Raw genomic sequence first — 19,835 nt, forward strand, 5'->3', positions numbered from 1 at the left:
TTTGTACTAATAAAAAACAATATATTTTTTAAAACATCCTAAATAACACCCCAACAGCACAACAGCCCAGTAAAGTGGAATTAGACATTCTTCACATCTACAAGAGTGAAACTGTTTAAAAATAAAAAGTTCTAACCTAGGTAATATCATTCAGGACATAGGCACGGGCAAGGACCTCATGTCTAAAACACCAAAAGCAACGGCAACAAAAGCCAAAATTGACAAATGGGATCTAATTAAACTAAAGAGTTTCTGCACAGCAAAAGAAACTACCATCAGAGTGAACAGGCAACCTACAGAATGGGAGAAAGTTTTTGCAATCTACTCATCTGACAAAGGGCTAATATCCAGAACCTATAAAGAACTCAAACAAATTTACAAGAAAAAAACAAACAACCCCATCAAAAAGTGGGCAAAGGATATGAACAGACACTTCTGAAAAGAAGACATTTATGCAGCCAACAGACACATGAAAAAATGCTCATCATCACTGGTCATCAGGGAAATGCAAATCAAAACCACAATGAGATACCATCTCACACCAGTTAGAATGGCGATCATTAATAAGTCAGGAAACAACAGGTGCTGGAGAGGATGTGGAGAAATAGGAACACTTTTACACTGTTGGTGGGATTGTAAACTAGTTCAACCATTGTGGAAAACAGTGTGGCGATTCCTCAAGGATCTAGAACTAGAAATACCATTTGACTCAGCCATCCCATTACTGGGTATATACCCAAAGGATTATAAGTCCTGCTGCTATAAAGACACATGCACACGTATGTTTATTGCGGCACTATTCACAATAGCAAAGACTTGGAATCAACTGAAATGTCCATGAGTGACAGACTGGATTAAGAAAATGTGTCACATATACACCATGGAATACTATGCAGCCATAAAAAAGGATGAGTTTGTGTCCTTTGTAGGGACATGGATGCAGCTGAAAACCATCATTCTCAGCAAACTATCGCAAGAGCAGAAAACTAAATACTACATGTTCTCACTCATAGGTGGGAATTGAACAATGAGATCACTTGGACACAGGAAGGGGAGCATCACACACTGGATTCTATTGTGGGGAGGGGGTGGGGTTAGGGATAGCATTAGGAGATATACCTAATGTAAATGACGAGTTAATGGGTGCAGCACACCAACATGGCACATGTATACATATGTTACAAACCTGCACGTTGTGCACATGTACCCTAGAACTTAAAGTATTATAAAATAAATAAATAAAAAGTTCACTTTTGAAATATTGGAAGATAAATTGCCATTAGTTTACTTCTTCAGACTCACCAGTTTCTGTATATTGCAGAATATTTTCTTCTGACTTTCTTGAGCATGTATACTGCAGAAGGCTGCATCTTGAAAATGAAAGTTTTTCCTTCATATTCTTTCCTAAGGTTAGTAGGACATTAGGCCACTGCCTCTACATTTTTGTGGAGATATGTCTGCTAAATGCAAATACTTCCTCCAAGTTATCCTGATATCTGAAAAACCTCAAACTTAGGCAACATGGAAGCTTATGTTAAAGTATTACAACAGTTTCTGGTTGCTTTTCTTGAATGTTACCTACTCAGTGAGCTTTTCCTTCAAAATTTCCCTCCGAAAATCCTCTTCACAAATGTCTTCTAAAATCTTATTTATTTATTTATTTTTTTGAGATAGATTCTTGCTCTGTCACCTAGGCTGGAGTGCAGTGGTGCAATCTCAGCCTCCTGGGTTCAAGTGATCCTTGTGCATCAGCCTCCTGAGTAGCTGGGATTACAGGGATGTGCCACCATACCTGGCTAATTTTTGTATTTTTAGTGGAAACGGAGTTTTGCCATGTTGGCCAGGCTGGTCTTGAACTCCTGAGCTCAAGTAATCTGCCCACCTCGGCCTCTCACAGTGCTGGGATTACAGGCATGCACCGCTGTGCCCAACCTAAAATCTCTTTTAAATTGTTAAACAAAAATAAAGACTCTATGGTCACTATTTGTTATATTATTAAACACCTTCAAACACTTCCTTCCTCTGACTGCAGTCCACCCTAAGGGGACCCTAACTTACAACCCTTAGAATTGTAACCCCTTTTCCGAGTGGCCCATATCTTGGGGCCAGGCGAACAGTTGGCCTATCCTTCCCTTCTCTGTGCTTCTTCCATTCTTATGGCTTCAAAGTCTTCAAACGGCAACGCGTCCACCTATGATTCATCCTCTCCCCGTTCATATTGTGGTCACTGTTTGAAACCTGGGACAGTAAAATTTGGGTCATGGATTCCCTGTCCATTTCACCTCTGGTTTTCACCAGAGATGACCTCAACAGTGACATAGGTGACCACTCAACAACACTCTGGCCTCCCAGTGCCCTGATTTTCTCTGCAGCCTTTTGATACAACCTACAAAATTCCATTTCAGTTTTCATTCTTCTTATCACCCAAATTGCTTTCCTGTGAAATCTTGAATTCAAACATTTCACCAACTGTGACCTGTCCTTCGCCTTTCCACATATTATTCCTTATCTATATTTGGATCACCAGCACCTCAGTCGTGGTGATCTCCTTCTCCACCTAGATTTTCCGGGGCTCTCCATTCAGACTAGCACCTCATTCATTCATTTCATTCATTCATCAAATGCTTATTCAGTTCCTACCATGTGCCAGGCATTATGGTGGCCCTGGAGATATAATGGTAACTAATGTTCCATAATCCTCGCAGCATGGGTGTATGATGGAGCCACACCTTTTTGAGGTGTTCATGCCATCTATGACACTGTGCTTTTTTCCTTTGGCATTCTGAGCCTGAAACTTCCTTTTCCATTTATTTTGTGTTAGCATCTTCAAGAAAACTTTTCTCCTTCAATCAGAAGTAAATGTTGCCTCATCTAAGTAACCACAGCATATTGCTTGCACCTCTAATATTATCCTATCCAAAATATTGTTCTATAGGCCGGCTGTGGGTGGTGGCTTACACCTGTAAACCCAGTACTTTGGGAGGTGGAGGCAGGCAGATCACTTGAAGTCAGGAATTCGAGACCAGCCTGGCCAACATGGTGAAACTCTGTCTCTACTAAAAATACAAAAAATCAGCCGGGTGTAGTGGCGCACACCTGTGATACCAGCTACTTGGGAAGCAGAGGCAGGAGAATTGCTTGAACCTGGGAGGCAGAGGTTGTAGTGAGCCAAGATTGTGCCACCGCACTCTAGCCTAGCTGGCAGAGTGAGTAAGAATCTGTCAAAACAAAAACAAAAACAAAAACAAAAAAACAAACCATATATATATATACATATATATGGTTTTATAATAACAGAGATTACTAGTCTCAAATAAAGAAAATGTGGTACATATACATCATGGAATACTACACAGCCATAAACAAGAATGAGATAATGTCCTTTGCAGCAACATAGATGAAGCTGGGGGCCATAATCCTAAGTGAACTAACACAGGAACAGAAAACCAAATATTGCATGTTCTCACCTATAAGCGGAAGCTAAACATTGAGTATGCATGGATACGTGTACTGAGGGTGGAGGGCAGGAGGAGGGAGAGGATGGAAAAACTACCTCCCTATCAGGTACTATGCTTATTACTTGGGTGACAAAATAATCTGTACATCAAACCCCTGTGACATGCAATTTGCCTATGTAAAAAACCTGCACATTTACCCCTGAACCTGAGAGAGAGAGAGAGAGAGAGAGAGAGAGAGAGAGAGAGAGAGAGAGATTACCAGTCTCTCCCACTAGATGGTGTGTGCCTCTGGGATGAGGCCATGTCTTCTTCTGATGTTCATTTTCGGTGCACACAGAGCAGGTACTCAATAAATACTAGTTGAATGTTTAGATGACCATATATTTAGAAGCAGATCTGAGACTTGCCCCCAAACCTTCACTGCCTGTGTCATACTTCACACTCTAACAATACAAAACACTTACAGTTTGCCGAACGCCCATCACGCTCCCTAGTCCCGTGTTTTCGTTTGTATTGCCTCTTCCTCCTAGAATTCTTTCCCCATTCCTTCCTCTAACTCTTTTGCCTGCTCTTTATGACCCAACTGAAGCATTCTCTCATCTTCCCCTTCATTCCCAGGATAGGTCATATACCTCTCCGCTGAATGTTCATAATACTTTGTGCCTATCATTGTAATTTACTTATCTTCATGATCAAAAGCACCATATCTGGAGTTGGCAGTGTCAACTATATGCTCCCATTTCCTTAGCTGTAAAATGTGTATAAAACTTGCTGTGTAACATAAAAAAGCTAATACCTACAAAAGCTTCAGAACAGGGCCTGGCACTTGGAAAGCTCTCAGTGAAATCATGTATCCACACTGTCACTAACGAGCTTGTCTCCTTCACTAGGAGGTGAGTGCTGGGTTCTCCTGTTTCCACCTCAGGGGTTCCAGTGCCTCCCAGCACCAGCAGTAGGGCAGATGGTCAGCAGGTGGTGGCCCGAGGTTGGGACCCTGGTTATGACGGCCCTCTCAGTCAGAAAAAGGATCTAGAGCAGTCAAGCTAATCCTTTAGGGGTAACTGGAAAAGTATATGGACAGATCCATGGTTGTTAGTGATCAAGAAAAGTTTAGAGTCCGGGTTTTCTGATATCTGCTCCAGAAATTTCTTTTTAGCAATATCTCTTTGCCGTCTCAAAAATACTAACAAACAAACACACAGCAACAACAACAACAACAACAACAACAACAAAAAATTCTGATTTGGAAAGGCATTTCCTAGTGGGTGGTTTATGCTGTCTTCTTACTTCCACCTCTTCCCCTCACCGCTGTGAGGTGCTGCGATGCTGGGTCTACCTCATGCCCACAGCCATGGGGACCTTGCTCCTTCAGCCAGTCCCTTTATCTCCTGTATCTCCAATCCCCCTTCTCTACCATATTTTTGTCCTTTATCTATATGAATGCTGAAGTCTCTACCATCCTCAAACAAGAATAAACAAAACCACCCTGCCTTGATCTCCAAATCCACTTCCACTCACCCTAGTGATACCTGACTTTTTGACAGTGACCTCTACATGTTAAATCTGATGGTCAATTTATGTCCTTCTTTTAGTGACCTCTCAGCAATATCTAACACTCTTTTTTTCTTCTTGAAATGTCTTTTTTATTTGGCTTCTGGGTACCACTGTCTTCCTACTTCTCTGTTAGTTTTCTACAAACTAGTTTTCTTCCTTCTATTCCTTGAATGTAGTTTTCTTTCTCTTTCTTTTCTCTTTGTCTCTTTCTTTCTTGCTTTTTCTCTTTCTTTCTCTCTCTCTCTTTCTTTTCCTTCTTTCCTTCCTTCCTTCCTTCCTTTTTCTCTCTCTTTCTCTCTCTCTTTCTTTCCTCTCCCTCCGTCCCTTCCTTCCTCCCTCCCTCCCTTCCATGGGGTCTTGCTCTGTCACTCAGGTTAGGAGGTGCAGCTGTGTGATCATAGCTCACTACTGCCTCAAATTCTTGGGCTCAAGGGATCCTCCTGCCTCAGCCTCTGGGCAGGAGGCCAAGGGACTACAGGTGCAGGCAACCATGCCTGGCTAATGTTTTATTTTTATTTTTGTAGAGATAGCGTTTCACCATGTTGCCCAGGCTGGTCTTGAACTTTTGGGCTCAAGTGATCCTCCCCCTTCAGCCTCCCAAAGTGCTGGGATGACAGGTGTGAGCCACTGTGCCCAGCTGGTTGTCTTTCTTGCACATCTTGCTTCCTCTCTCTACACATTTGTTTTGGGCAATCTCATCCATGCTGAGGGTACTGAATGCTTATTTCCTGATCCTCTAAGTGATGATGACTCCTAAACTGAGTTTCTGAGACTTCTCTGTTGGGTTCTGGACTTGTCCATTCAGCATCCTCTAGATGTGGCCACTTGATTAGATCCTCCTATAGCCCACAGAGACTTAGTCTCAAAATATCCAGAATGCAATTTGTATTTTTCTCTTGAATGTCAAACTCGTTCATGAAAGGTGCCCCACTCACACAACATCAAAACCAGAAACATCGGTTTCATTCTAGGATCTTCCTGTCCACTTAACCCTCACCAGTATTTGTTGAATGTCTGTGGAATCTATCTCTTAAGGATCTTTCTTTTTCTTTTTCTTTCTTTTTTTTTTTTTTGAGACGTAGTCTCACTCTGTCGCCCAGGCTGGAGTGCAGTGGTGCGATCTCAGTTCACTGAAGGATCTTCCATATCTACAATGTTTCACTGCTGTCTTCCTCTCTTTCTATGTATTCTGCCTCTATCTTAACAGAGGCTCCCACGGCCACTTGTCTGGCTTCCAGCCTTTTCTCTGGTGAATGCAAACCTGATCAAGTTATGCCCTGGCTTTCCGTAACCTTCAGGGTCAAGTCGAGCAAGCTGTTTCCCCAGGCAGACTACATTGTGTGCTCATCCCTGCCCTCCTTGCAATTGCTGGCCCCTCCCCTCCCCACTGCACCTGTCCCCTCTTGGGTCCTTTGGTTCAGTCCCCGACACCTTTATTCATTTGGTGTTATCCTGAAACTTCCTTTTTTCCCTGGTTCCTGTTCTTCCCCAACCTTCTTCACCTGACTGACTTCTACTTATCCGTCAAAATTTAATTAAAGCATTCCATCCCTGGGAGGTGCTCCTTGTCATGCCAGTCAGGTTTACATATTCCCCTCGGTGCTCCCGGTCACTTTCTCGATGTCTGTTCTGCGAGGCAGTGTGCTTTAAGGTTAACAGCAAGGACTTTGGGACAGACACAGAATGTTTGGGGTCAAACCCTAGCTCTGCCACTTCCTCACTGCATGGTCCTGTCCAGGCAGCTTACTCATGCTGTGCCTCAGTCTCCTCGTTTGTAAAATGGAGATGTGAATGGTAGTATGCACTTCACAGGGTGGTTAGGAGTGTGAGATGATTCACGTAAAATGCCTGGAATGAGGCCTGACAGTTTGAATGAAGCTGAGCTATTTTTGTTATTATCATAACTCCTGAGTTACTCGCCTGCTTTCTAAAACAAACAGAAAGATCTTTGAGGGAAATAAATCACACTCGATTTGACTAAATTCCCTCAGCACTAGCACTGTACCTGGGACATAGTAGATACTCAGTAAACACTCATTGAATGAACGAATAAATACTAATAGTAAATACATGAAGTATAGGGTTAAAATGTTACCATTAAAGCATGCTAATGAGTGAGATTGCCCTAATTTTATCTCTGTGTTTTTCTACTTGTGCATAAGATGCTGATGGTATCTCATTAACTTATTGTACACTGACTCACTGTTTTCTGAGTCAAGAATCTTCCACTCTTGACAGAAGGGCACAATGTAATTAATTAACAGAACTGTTATTCTGGAAAGCAATGTAGAACTGTGACAAAATTCCTTTGAGACACGCTCAGAGAAACAAAATGTGAATTCCTATCAGAAAGGGATCAGAAGGCCTAACAAGGAAAAGGGAAAACACAGAGACAGTTCTGAAGAGTTTAACTTCCGAATCAACGTTTCCTGAGGCCCCTCTGGTAGCCCGCCACTGCTGTGAAAACAATTAGGTTTGCAGAGTGATTCCTCAGCACAGGGAAGTGGGCCTGAGAGAATTCTCTACCCAATGTCTCAGGAATCCTGACGGCAAAGTGTCTGACTGAAAAAGTGTGATCAGAGGCCAGGCGTAGTGGCTCACACCTGTACTCCCAGCACTTTGCGGGGCCAACGTGGGTGGATCACGAGGTCAGGAGTTCAAGACCCTCCTGGCCAAGATGGTGAAACCCCATCTCTACTAAAAATACAAAAATTAGCCTGGCATACTGGCGGGCACCTGTAATCCCAGCTACTTGGGAGGCTGAGGCAGGAGAATTGCTTGAACCTGGGGGGTGGAGGTTGCAGTGAGCCAAGATCACCCCACTGCACTCTAGCCTGGGTGACAGAGTGAGATTCCATCTCAAAAAAAAAAAAAAAAAAAAAGAAAAGAAAAGAAAAAGAAAAAGTGTGATCAGTGAGACAGCAACAAGCCTCCAACATGGCTATTTTTTTCTGCATGTTCTTCATGAAAGCACCACTTGTTGTTTACTTTTTAGTTGTTCTTAAATACAGAAGTCTGCCTCCCTTTCCATGAGGCTCCTTTGAACCCTGATGGAGATGATATATAATGATGGCATCTAATATGTGCCATTTGGGGATCAGGAAAAGGTCTTTCCACCCTCGCTGGTTATTAGTAGATTCAGGGGCTCTGAGGAAAGATCGGAGGCTCGAATCTGTGTCTCGAACCTTTCACATGTTTTGGCCCAGAGTAAAGGATACGGTGAAAGGAAGGTAAACGACAAAAGGAGGCTGTAATTCAACCTGGGCCACATGGTTTTAATTCTGTGGAAAGACCTGGAAAACTCTGAAGACAGCTCTAAAGATTTTTCATAATTAGAAATTAGTGGCCTGGTGCAGTGGCTAATACCTGTAATCCCAGCACTTTGGGAGGTCAAAGCAGGCACATTGCCTGAGCCCAGGGGCTTGAGACCAGCCTGGCTGACATGGCAAGACCCCGCAATGACAAAAAGCACAAAAATTAGCCAAGTGCGGTGCCACACACCTGTAGTCCCAGCTACTTGGGAGGCTGAGGTGGGAGGATCACCTGAGCCTGTGAATTCGAGGCTGCAGTGAACCATGATTGCGCCACTGCACTCCAGCCTTACTCTTACTGACAGTAAGACCCTGTCTCAGAAAAAAGAGAAAAGAAGAAGAAATTAGAAGGCCAAGTTGAAACACCTGCTGTCCCTCTATCTGATTTGTGTTCCTTCCCACCCAGGCATGGCTTTAGAAAACATGAAGACATAAAATAAAGATGGGGGAATCCAAGTACTTTTATAGAAACTTACAGAACCACTCAAATATAGAACTGGTAATTTTCTTTTGTGGCCATAAAATCTTTCTAAAATTTGATCGGACTTATGTAGAAGTCAGAAAATAGTTTGATTCAGTTAGTTAATTTTAACTGAGGGAAGCGAGAATTCCCTTTCAATTGTTCTTATCCATAATTCAGTAAAGGGGGGATTTTAGTTAATTAATTAAATTTAATTCTAGGACCAGGATAGCCTCAGTCTCCCTTTCTCAGACCTGGCTCAGATCAGATCCACCATGAGCATCCTTGGAAGATAATAATTACAATAACTACTAGACACTGAAATAAATGCTTTATGAATATCTAAATTATATTCTCACAACCACACAAATTAGCATTTCTTTTTTATAAATCAGAAAATTAGGATTCAAAGAGATTAAGCAATTTACCTGACGGTGTGGAATTGAACCTGAGAGTGCTACTGTGAATCCAACAGCATTTCAGCAGAAATGGGAAATGGATTTGGGATTAATCTCAGAAAAGACCCAGGAACATAAGCAGTCAGTTAAAGGGGACAGACTTGGGGAAGTGAGACTTTTTGATATGCTGAGCGTAAGGCTGAGGTTTTGCAAAGGAACAGGGGACATAGCCTGGCCTTGTCCTTGTGGTTGATCTGTGGTCTCCCTGACTCTCACAGCCAATGGAGATCAACATTTGCAAATAATCAACTAGCCTAGAAGTCAGGGGACTGTAACTTCCAAAAGCTGAATTGGGGCCCTGATGATTAAAGGGTCCAGGTAGGGCAAGCATTGCACTTAGGTCTTGTGCAGCGAACCCCCACCTTCCACCCACAGAGCTCCCCAAGCCTGAATGCCACCTTATGGTGTTTGCTCCAAGGCTGGTGAGCTGAGCTAAGCAGCATCCTCTCTAGCTCTGCCTCTTTTGTCTCTGTATCTTTGGCTAAGTACATGACATCCAGAACTCATTTGTAGAGGGTGTGCAGGTGTGGGTCCTCTTTAGGAAACCAGCAGACTCTGTGTCATGGAATCACCCAGTCCTGTGGTCTCTGCAGCCTCCTGAACTCATGTGGATGTCACTAGTTATCATTCCTGTCTTCCTTGACACGATTTCCCTCACTCCCTGCTCCTCAGGTCAATGCACACACCCCTCGTCTACTTTTGACTCTGTCTCTTTGGAAAAGAGCCACACAAAACATGAAGCTGTAAATAAACGTTCCTCTCCCACATTCTCAGGGCAGTGTGTTCTCTCTCACCTTCTTGAATAACTGCTTGAGAATCTGGATGCGCCTGCTTCCCTGCGAGCATCCCAAGGACAGGGACTGATGTTGGGGCCCACACTCAGGCTTGTGTGTCCCCCTCTAGTCCTGCTGCTGGAACAAAGGAAACCTTTCTCGTTTGAATCAAAATTAGGACCCGGACCACCCTGAGGTGACGGAAGTGGCTCGCCATGAGTTGACAAGGAACTGAATACTCACACTTCAGCTCCAGCTTGATGAAATCTTCCTTTCCCATGTTTTCAAGAAACACTCCCCAGGGGGTTAACGTTTTGAAGTAGAAAGAAATGTCAGCGCTGGTTTCCCCTTGGAAGGTCGAGAAATGCAGATAGGAGGATGGGTTTGGGAAAGAGGCGGCATTCCAATAATTCCCTGTGGGAAGAAAACAAAAAAAATCAGGTTAACTCACACCCTGATCAGCCTAGTCATGTAACAGATACCCATTTCTTGAGTTTAATGAGTAGCATTAGCAATAGTCGTTATTTTCTCTCATCCTGTTGAACAACATTGGACCAAATCCCCATGAATATATTTTTGACTTTCCAAAAGTTATATGTGTGTCTATATAATATTCATTTATGTATAAAGATATTTAAGATATTACTATACACAATCTATATAAAATTAAATATTAGAATTTCTATAAATTATACAATAAAATATTTTATAATATTTATAATAAATAATATTTTATAATTATATAATAATAAAGATTGATAGAGTTGGGGTTCCTACAAAGGATTCCTACGGGACCCTCAGAAGTAAATGCCAATAGATGTAACAATTGGGAGAAGCCCCTGGGGTTTCTGTGTGGCTGGGTGGGGGCTATTTCATATATATATATATATATATTTTTTTTTTTTGAGGCGGAGTCTCGCTCTGTCGCCCCGACTGGAGTGCAGTGGCCGGATCTCAGCTCACTGCAAGCTCCGCCTCCCGGGTTTACGCCATTCTCCTGCCTCAGCCTCCCGAGTAGCTGAGACTACTGGCGCCCGCCACCTCGCCCGGCTAGTTTTTGTATTTTTAGTAGAGACGGGGTTTCACTGTGTTAGCCAGGATGGTCTCGATCTCCTGACCTCGTGATCCGCCCGTCTCGGCCTCCCAAAGTGCTGGGATTACAGGCTTGAGCCACCGCGCCCGGCCGGTGGGGGCTATTTCAAACTCCTGCATCTGTACTGGTGGCTTTGGTCTGGTGCAAACAGCATCTGAGACAGACCTCAGGATGACAAAATAAGAGCAAAGTTTTTGGTATTTTGCTCTTGCTTTTCATCCACCTCTGCCTTGGAAGAGCCAGCGCCCACTCCCGCGTCAACGGCCACCCAGACACCCGGGGCAGGTGCTTCAGGAATACAACCGACAAGCCCGGAAGAGGTGAGGAGCCGGAAACAAGGCAGAAGTGACCAGGCTAGGCTAGGGCAGTTTCCTCACCTCTCCTGCGCCAGACTCCCAGAGGCGAGCTGCCTTCTCTTCCCTTCCTACTTCCTCCTGGGGACTGCAGGTGAGGCTCTGGCCTGTGGGGTTGTTGTATGATATGGGGATGAGGAGTGAGCCCACCAAATGGCTCTCAGCCAGCCTCTATCCTTGAGCTCTTGGAGAAGATGTGATTGTACCAGCTGCCTCTCCCCACTCATTGCCTGACAGATCAGCCAGTGTTTCCAGGAGAAAAGCAGCTCACAGGATGCAATAAAAACACCGAACTGCGTTATTCAGATTCCATTAGGACAGATGGACCAAGAATTTAATATGGGATCAAGAGTTGGCTCTCAACTTCATCTCCAGGGGAGAAATTCCTTTTTAATGTGCATATGTCTGAGTACATTTACTGTCACAGCTAAAGACTAAAATATATGGGCGTGATTTAAAGCAGTTACTAAAGCCTTTAGCTCTAATACTAAACCCCAAATGTACGCTTTTTTAAAAACACAGTATTTGCTATATCTTTTCTCCAAAAGGCACAACGAATCAACTAAGTGCATTCCGTTAGTTTCTATTCATACACAAATGATATTTTTCCTTCCTTTTATGCAAATTATACACATATGCAATATTAAATTGAGCTATTATTTTCAAATAAAAGTTACTTTGTGTTGGTTCTGCCATGCTTAAATCATAGTTTTAAATCATGAAATATTAATATATGGTCTTATTTAATTAATGCTGTTTGTTTTTGCTTTTAGAAATGTCTAGAATATAGCAACATCTAGATAAGTCCCCAGGCATGTTAAAAGATAAATTTCGGCATATTAAAATCTTATTATGTTTATTTGGACATTCAGTGATTCGTGAGTTGGGCAGTACCAGAATCCAAGTTGTCTCCTGGGGTACGGGGTTGGAGACAGAGAAATGTGTTTGTGGATGCAAGACAAAGAAACCATTTGATTGGTTAATGTGGAAAGTCTTTAGTTAGAGGTTACGTGGTGGTTTCTGATTGCTGATAAGCTTAGCTTTGTTTCAGTATTTACAATGAAAAGGGTTTGACTTGCTTCCCTCGGTATCCAGGGCTCTGAAGCTGTCTCAGCCAATGGCCTCCCTATGAACTACTGTCACAGGCGATACAGAAACAGAACACTAGTGCAGACCATGTTTGTAAATATCTTTTTTTTTGAGACGGAGTCTCGCTCTGTCGCCCGGGCTGGAGTGCAGTGGCCGGATCTCAGCTCACTGCAAGCTCCACCTCCCGGGTTCACGCCATTCTCCTGCCTCAGCCTCCTGAGTAGCTGGGACTACAGGCGCTGCCACCACGCCCGGCTAGTTTTTTGTATTTTTAGTAGAGACGGGGTTTCACCGTGTTAGCCAGTATGGTCTCGATCTCCTGACCTCGTGATCCACCCGTCTCGGCCTCCCAAAGTGCTGGGATTACAGGCTTGAGCCACCGCGCCCGGCCTGTAAATATCTTAATTAGGGTAAAAACTGTTCTTACTGTGTTCCTGTTCTTAGTGCTGTCTTAAGCTTTTTTTTTTTTTTTTTTTTTTTTTTTTGAGACAGAGTCTCGCTCTGTCGCCCAGGATGGAGTGTGGTGGCGCAATCTGAGCTCACTGCAACCTCCACCTTCCAGGTTCAAGCGATTCTCCTGTCTCAGCCTCCTGAGTAGCTGGGATTACAGGCATGTACCACCATGGCAGGCTAATTTTTGTATTTTTAGTAGAGATGGGGTTTCACCATATTGGTCAGGCTGGTCTTGAACTCCTGACCTCAGGTGATCCACCTGCCTCAGCCTCCCAAAGTGCTGGGATTACAGGCATGAGCCACCATACCCAGCCGCTATTTTTTTTTTTTTTTTGAGACGGAGTCTCGCTCTGTCACCCAGGCTGGAGTGCTGTGGCCGGATCTCAGCTCACTGCAAGCTCTGCCTCCTGGGTTCATGCCATTCTCCTGCCTCAGCCTCCCGGGTAGCTGGGACTACAGGCGCCGCCACCTCGCCCGGCTACTTTTTTGTAGTTTTTAGTAGAGACGGGGTTTCACCGTGTTAGCCAGAATGGTCTTGATCTCCTGTCCTCGTGATCTGCCCGTCTCGGCCTCCCAAAGTGCTGGGATTACAGGCTTGAGCCACCGCGCCCGGCCTATTTTTTTTTAAACAAACTATAAAATCATAGATTTCAGTATGAGAAAATAGGCAAATAGGCTACTTTCTTCTTAGGGAGGAGAATATTGTATAATGTAGTGTAGGCTACTGGTTACAGGAACAGAAAGGCGCTTTATAAAGCTCAAGTTGCTATTTATCAAGGGTAAGCCTTCCTTCCCGCTGAACATCTGGCTTACTACACAGCAAGAGGCGTTCAGGTGCACCTCTGTGAGAAAACCTAAATCAATGCTCTCGCTCATCAGAGTACTGAAGCTGGGAGGGAATAAAGATGAGGCCTGGAGCCAGAAGGATTCAGCTCATCCTAATTGGATGAGAGCCCTTTAAGGACCCCAGAGCCTGCAGAGGTCAAAGTCCCCAGCCAGACTTCAGCCTTAAGCAAAGCAATTCTGTCTCTTTAGGCTGTATCCCCGGGACATGAAAGCAATTAACATTTTAAAATTTCAATCCAATCCAGTACCTTCTTATTTTTTGAGGTGGTGATGTATTAACAGAAGGGCAGTTGTCTAAAATGATTCTAGAAAAAGGAAAGCTAAAAGTAAAACATGTCAGTATTTATTTGAGGCCCAGCACTGGTTATTCAGACAGAAATATCTGCAGAGAGGAGAAACGTAGCTCCGTCAGTTATTCAAGTGTGATGAAATATCTCTATAGACCACAATTCCATTTATTCTAATTCTGTGCTCACTAAGCAACTGCAATCTAATTTGATCTCTTGAATAGACTCATTCACAGGGAAGTCATGCCTTGTACAAGTGGTTTTTCCCACTATCCTGGAAACAACTGGATTATCATATGATGCCTTTGGAGTTGTCAATTGTGAGTTATCTCAAATCTCTGGATGAGCTTGTTAAATTCAGATTCTTCAGCAGCAACAGTGAGGACTCCACTCTGGATTAGACTGATGGTATGAAAGTAGGGGTGCGTGCTCAGGAGGTGCCGAGGGTGATCACTGGGGTCAGGCAGATGGTGTTAGAACTTCTGTTTTTATTTATTTTAAAAGTGCTGTCCTTTAATATCGAGTTTAGTTATACTTTGTAATGTATGCTATATAAATACAGTGGTACACGGATGGAATTTATAAGTAAACAAGCTCGATGGGATGTGGGCTTAAAGGCTTTCAGTGAGTGGGGTACAAGTAATAAATCATGGATGCTTCTGCTCCAGCCCATGATAACCATCTCTGAGTCCTGTTTTGAGGAATCTCTTGCCCAATCTCTGGGATTTTTTATTATAACAAGATTATGTGAGTGCTTTTTCCAATGCTTATAGCGCTTCTGGATGCAAAAAGCTTCCAGCATTATTATTGTTTGTTGATACTGCTCCCAACTGATCATACACTCCATGAAAGCTGGCATGAAAACATTTCCTCTCTGTAATCTTCGGCCTCAGAATATAGTCAATACTCATAAATAATTATTCAATCAATAGATAAGTGACTCATAGCCCCTCTCATTTATATCCATTTTCACTCCTTTTACAAAGTCCTCATGAGACACAATGTTCTTTATGGTAACCTGGGTATTAAAGATGCTAAATAAATATAAATAAAAGCTAATGCTGCTTTAGCACCTACTGATAACTGGATACTGCTTCCACTAGCACACCATAATTCTCCTTATCCACGACTTTATTTCTGTAACTCCTTATAGACTTCATTGAACAATGCCATGCATTTGCAAGACTGATGGTATCATAACCTTAAGGTTATTGAAATCGCTGCAATTGTACTTGCTACCAAGGTCAGTGCTATGGAGGGTAAAGTGACAATGGGTGAGAATGCCAAGCTGGGAATAAGAGATTCACTGTATGGCAAAGAGTGCCAAAGAAGGTGGCAGGGACCAGGCCAGCACGGATAAGTGGAGGGGGCAAGGCTGGAAACTGAGAAGGAAGATGTGAAAGTTGTGAAATAGAACAGAAATTAGTGTCTGAGACTGGAAGGGTCAATCAACGGTAACAGAATAATGAGGCAGGTAGAGAGGGACTGGAGACTCAGCCCCGGGCTGGAGTCAAAAGCTTTACAGAATGATCAAGATGACACTGAGGGCTCTGCAAGCTTGGAAGTGAGTCAGTCACATGAGAAGCTTTGTAACTACATGTTAGGCAAAGCCAGGGCTCATCACATGTGGTAAAAGGAACCAGGGAGCTACCTCTAGCTAGTACAGGAGAAGGGGCTGGGCCTGCAAAGCAGGCTTGCTGGTCTCCATCATCATTTTAAACCCCAATTAAGCATCAATAGAAAATGCAATATCATATCTTCACCCAAATTCCATAGCAGCCACTTACTTGAATCTGACCAATGATTATTTGGATTGGATATGATTTAAATCTGTGTTCCCACCCAAATCTCACATCTAATTGTAATCCCCAATGTTGTGGGGCCTGGTGGGAGGTGATTGGATCCTGGGGGTGGTTTCTCATGAATAGTTTAGCACCATTGTCCTTGGTGCTGTCTTTGTGATAGTGAGTGAGTGCTTATGAGATGTGGTTGTTTAAAGTGTGTAGCACCTTCCCTTCTCTCTCTTGCTCCTGCTCCATCCACGGGGTATGTGTACATCCCCTTTGCCTTCTGCCATGATTGTAAGTTTCCTGAGGCCTCCCCAGAAGCCCAGCAGATGTCAGCATCATGCTTCCTGTACAGCCTGTGGAGCTGTGAGCCAATTAAACCTCTTTTCTTTATAAATTACCCAGTTTTAGGTATTTTTTTTTTACAGCAGTGCAAGAACGGACTAAGATAGTATGGGATTCAAACTTCAAACTTTCTGAGCTTATTTCTGATGGGCAGCATTTCATTTTAAACCTAATTTTTGTTTCTAACAAAGTATTAAAGTATTACATGTACATAGTTATAAAGGTCTAGTGGTGTTAGGACTAAAGCAAAAAGCAGTTCCCTGCTTCCTGCCCCCTCCCAATTCCTTAGAGACACCTTCTAACACTTGTAACTCTTTCAATTAAATAGCTGTATTAAAAAAAAAAAAAAAAACCTTTGGAGCTACTTATTAATTTGTACCTTTTAGACATTCTCTACTGATTTTCCTGAATATAAGATGAGAATTCGGCACTTTTATAAGCCTGCTTCCCTAGCCCCTTTCTCTATATTCTCCCCAAACAGCCAAATCACACATTTTTGGTTGTATTGAAATTCAAGCTTGGCATGGTGTCTCACACCTGTAATTGCAGTGACTGGGGAGGCTGAAGTGGGAGGATTGCTTGAGGTCAGGAGTTCAAGACCAGCCTGGGCAACACAGTGAGATCCTCTCTCTTAAAAAAAAAAAACAAAAATAGCTGCATATAATGGTGTAGTTCTAGCTACTTGGGAGGCTGAAGCAGGAGGATCCCTTGTGCCCAGGAGTTCGAGGTTGCAGTGAACTGTGGCATTTCAACCTGGACAACAGTAAGACATTATCTCTATAATAATCATAATAAAATAAATTCAGTACAGTATTCATATTTTTGGACTATGTAATATTATTTAAAAGCCAAATAGTAAAATCTAATTGTATTTTCTTTAAATGGCATTTTCTTGCATTTTGTTTGTATGTAATCGTATTTTCTTGTTTTTTTTGTTGCAATTGTATTTTCTTGTATTTTGTTTCTTTAAAATCAATAACTACTTTTTTCATTTGCTTATTTTTCTATGTATCTGCCACGAATTCTCTCCAGATTCTCTAACACAGCAGTAAAACTCTTCTCAAACATTTTCCAACATTGCACACATCAGGCCATCTGCAGTCACATTTTTGTCCTCTGGAGGCATCTTCTACGGCTCTCTTTCCTCTGTTCCCACTTGGATGGGTTCTTCTCAGGGTTCCTGCTCAGCCCTTGTCCTGGGACCTCCCTCTGCCATTAGTGCAGGGACTTCCTTTTGCCACTCTGGTATTACCTCCTCAAGTTTCAGGATCTCATGACATCCGCTTCCTAGGTCTACACCCTCATTTTCCTGAAACACATTCTCAGGTAGCTCCTTGAAAAAAAGAGATACTCAGGGTTAACTTGCTAAACCCATGTTCTTCTGATGAGTCATTATTCTACTTTCATGCTTAATTGAGAAACTCCAGAAAGAAAATTGTCAGGCTGTCAGGGTTGCTACTGAGAAAGCAACTGCTTTCTGTTTACGAAGGCTTATATGCAACCTACATTTTTTTCCTCTGTGGAAACTTTTAGAATCTTTAACTCTTTTAATTGGAACTTCATGTGGAAACTTTTAGGATCTTTAACTCTTTTAATTGGAACTTCATGATTGCCTTGATATAGATTTTTCTCCCATATCAGGTCTGAGATGTTAATAATTTCTCTGATCCCTTTTCTCAAACACCTACTTATGTTAGATTTTTTTTTTTTTTTTTTGCTAATTTTGTTCCTAATTTTGATCTTTTTCCTTTGTGTTCTACTTCTTTGGACATTTCCTCAGCTTTATTTTCAATACTGTCATTGTGTTTTAATTTCAGCTATCGTATTTCAAATTTTCAAGTATTATTTCTTGTTCTCCGATAGTCCCCTTTTTCATAGTACTCCATTCTAATTTTTTTGGAGGCAGTATCTCAGTATCTTCTATTGTCTCTCCGAGAATATCAATTATCAAAAGTTTTCTTCTGCTTTCTCTGTTGCCTCTGTTTCTTCCTTGACCTCCTACCACCCACCCCTACCCTGGATTGTGAGTTTGGGGTCCCTTCTTTTATGAGATCTCTGACATTACCCTAAATGGTTGGTGAGTCTCACCTGTTTATACTGAACAGCCAAGTACTAGACAGCTGACTGCAATCTGGAGTGTGTGTGTCTGGGATGGCAGTGAATTTGATGATTGGGCTTCATTATTGCATGGAGAGTCCCGTGACCCATTGCAGGGACCCCGAATGTCAGTATCTGTGACTTGTTTTGGTCACTGAATGTTCAATATTTTGAGAGAAGAATCCGCTGCTTTCCTCATGAGGAATATATGTCTGTTGGTCAGTGCTTGGGGAACTGAGAGGAAGAAGGCTAAGGAGAGGGGTCAACCTTATTATGTCAATTTCCATATCTTTCCTCTGTTTTTATTAAGGAGTTTTACCCTCATTTTTTGGTGCTTGGTGTCTGGAGTGTGAACCCCCACTTCCTGCATGGGTAGAGTAGGAGAGTCACTGGCAGGGTCAGAGCGGGAAGCGGGGGTGTGACTGACCCTCACATAGACGTTCCACTGTTCCTCCGGCTCTGAGCCTGGCCCTTGCCTGCCTCCAGTTTCTGGGTCTCTTGGAGCTCCACAGCTTGCTTCCCACCTGCCTGTCAACCGTCTGCACTTAACAGATTTTCCTTTACTGCCAGTAATGAAGTAACTGAACTTGTGATGTGCTGAAGTTCTGTCGTGAATGAAGAGAAGGAGGTAACAGACGGAGGTCATAGTCCACCTGTGGGTCCAGCAAGAGCCCTAGAAGCATTGGCGGGGTGGTACTACCAGGAGGAGGTGGTGGGGGTTGGGAGGGATGACAGGAAGTGAGTCCCTGGCCTGCTCTGGGCTGTCACTTGGTGAAGCTTCCCTGCACTGTTTCCAAGTGCAAGCTGAGGAATCTGACCTCCAGGTTCCCATTCTGGCTCTACCATCTCCACCTAGTGGGCGATGTGAGGCAGAGCACTTGGCCTTCCTAAATCCTCATGGGTACAATGGAATTGTGGCAGGCCAGGTCTTACCAATGCAGGCCTCCATAACAACTATTTCAGCGCTGACTGAATGGTTAAGTTAAATATTAAAAGCCGAAAGCACCAGTGCCCTTATATAAAGGCTAGGATGTAACAAAAGCCCAGCAAGAGTTTGCCTAGACCTTTCCTGGGCCTTGAAACATGACAAGATAATGAAGGAATTCTTAACAGGACCCGTTTGGATTAAACAAGTTTTAGTGGAAGTCTGAAGAAACTCCCCAGGCCTCCACAGACAAGTTTAATGGGGGTCTGAAGGAACTCCCCCAAACCTCCATGACTTAGCAGGAGACAAGACAACGGTCATTAGCCCAGCATCTGAACCCATTTAGATTAAGTACATTTACTGAGGCACCAGAGGAAGGTCTTCAGAACTCAGATCATAGTTATAGATTAAAAGAAGTGAGTCATTTATGTCTTTAGATAAATGCACACTTACTCATTGACATATAGCTTAGAAGGCATATAAGCTCTGGAAAACTTTGTAAGTTTGAGTTGATCTGGCAATAATTTCCAGGTCTTCTCCCTGTAT

At 43.0% G+C, this 19,835-nt stretch overlaps 1 protein-coding gene across 1 annotated transcript in view; it reads right to left on the reverse strand.

The window, feature by feature from the left end:
* CNTNAP2 (contactin associated protein 2) overlaps positions 1-19,835 on the reverse strand; it is a 2,313,133-nt gene that overhangs the window by 304,897 nt on the left and 1,988,401 nt on the right. Inside the window, exon 16 of the mRNA XM_033192342.1 lies at positions 10,258-10,428. Coding sequence (XP_033048233.1) covers positions 10,258-10,428 — 171 coding nt within the window. The remainder of the gene's footprint in view (positions 1-10,257; positions 10,429-19,835) is intronic.

This window comes from Trachypithecus francoisi, unplaced genomic scaffold, assembly GCF_009764315.1.
Source record: "Trachypithecus francoisi isolate TF-2019V2 unplaced genomic scaffold, Tfra_2.0 Lachesis_group4, whole genome shotgun sequence".
Taxonomy (NCBI): domain Eukaryota; kingdom Metazoa; phylum Chordata; class Mammalia; order Primates; family Cercopithecidae; genus Trachypithecus; species Trachypithecus francoisi.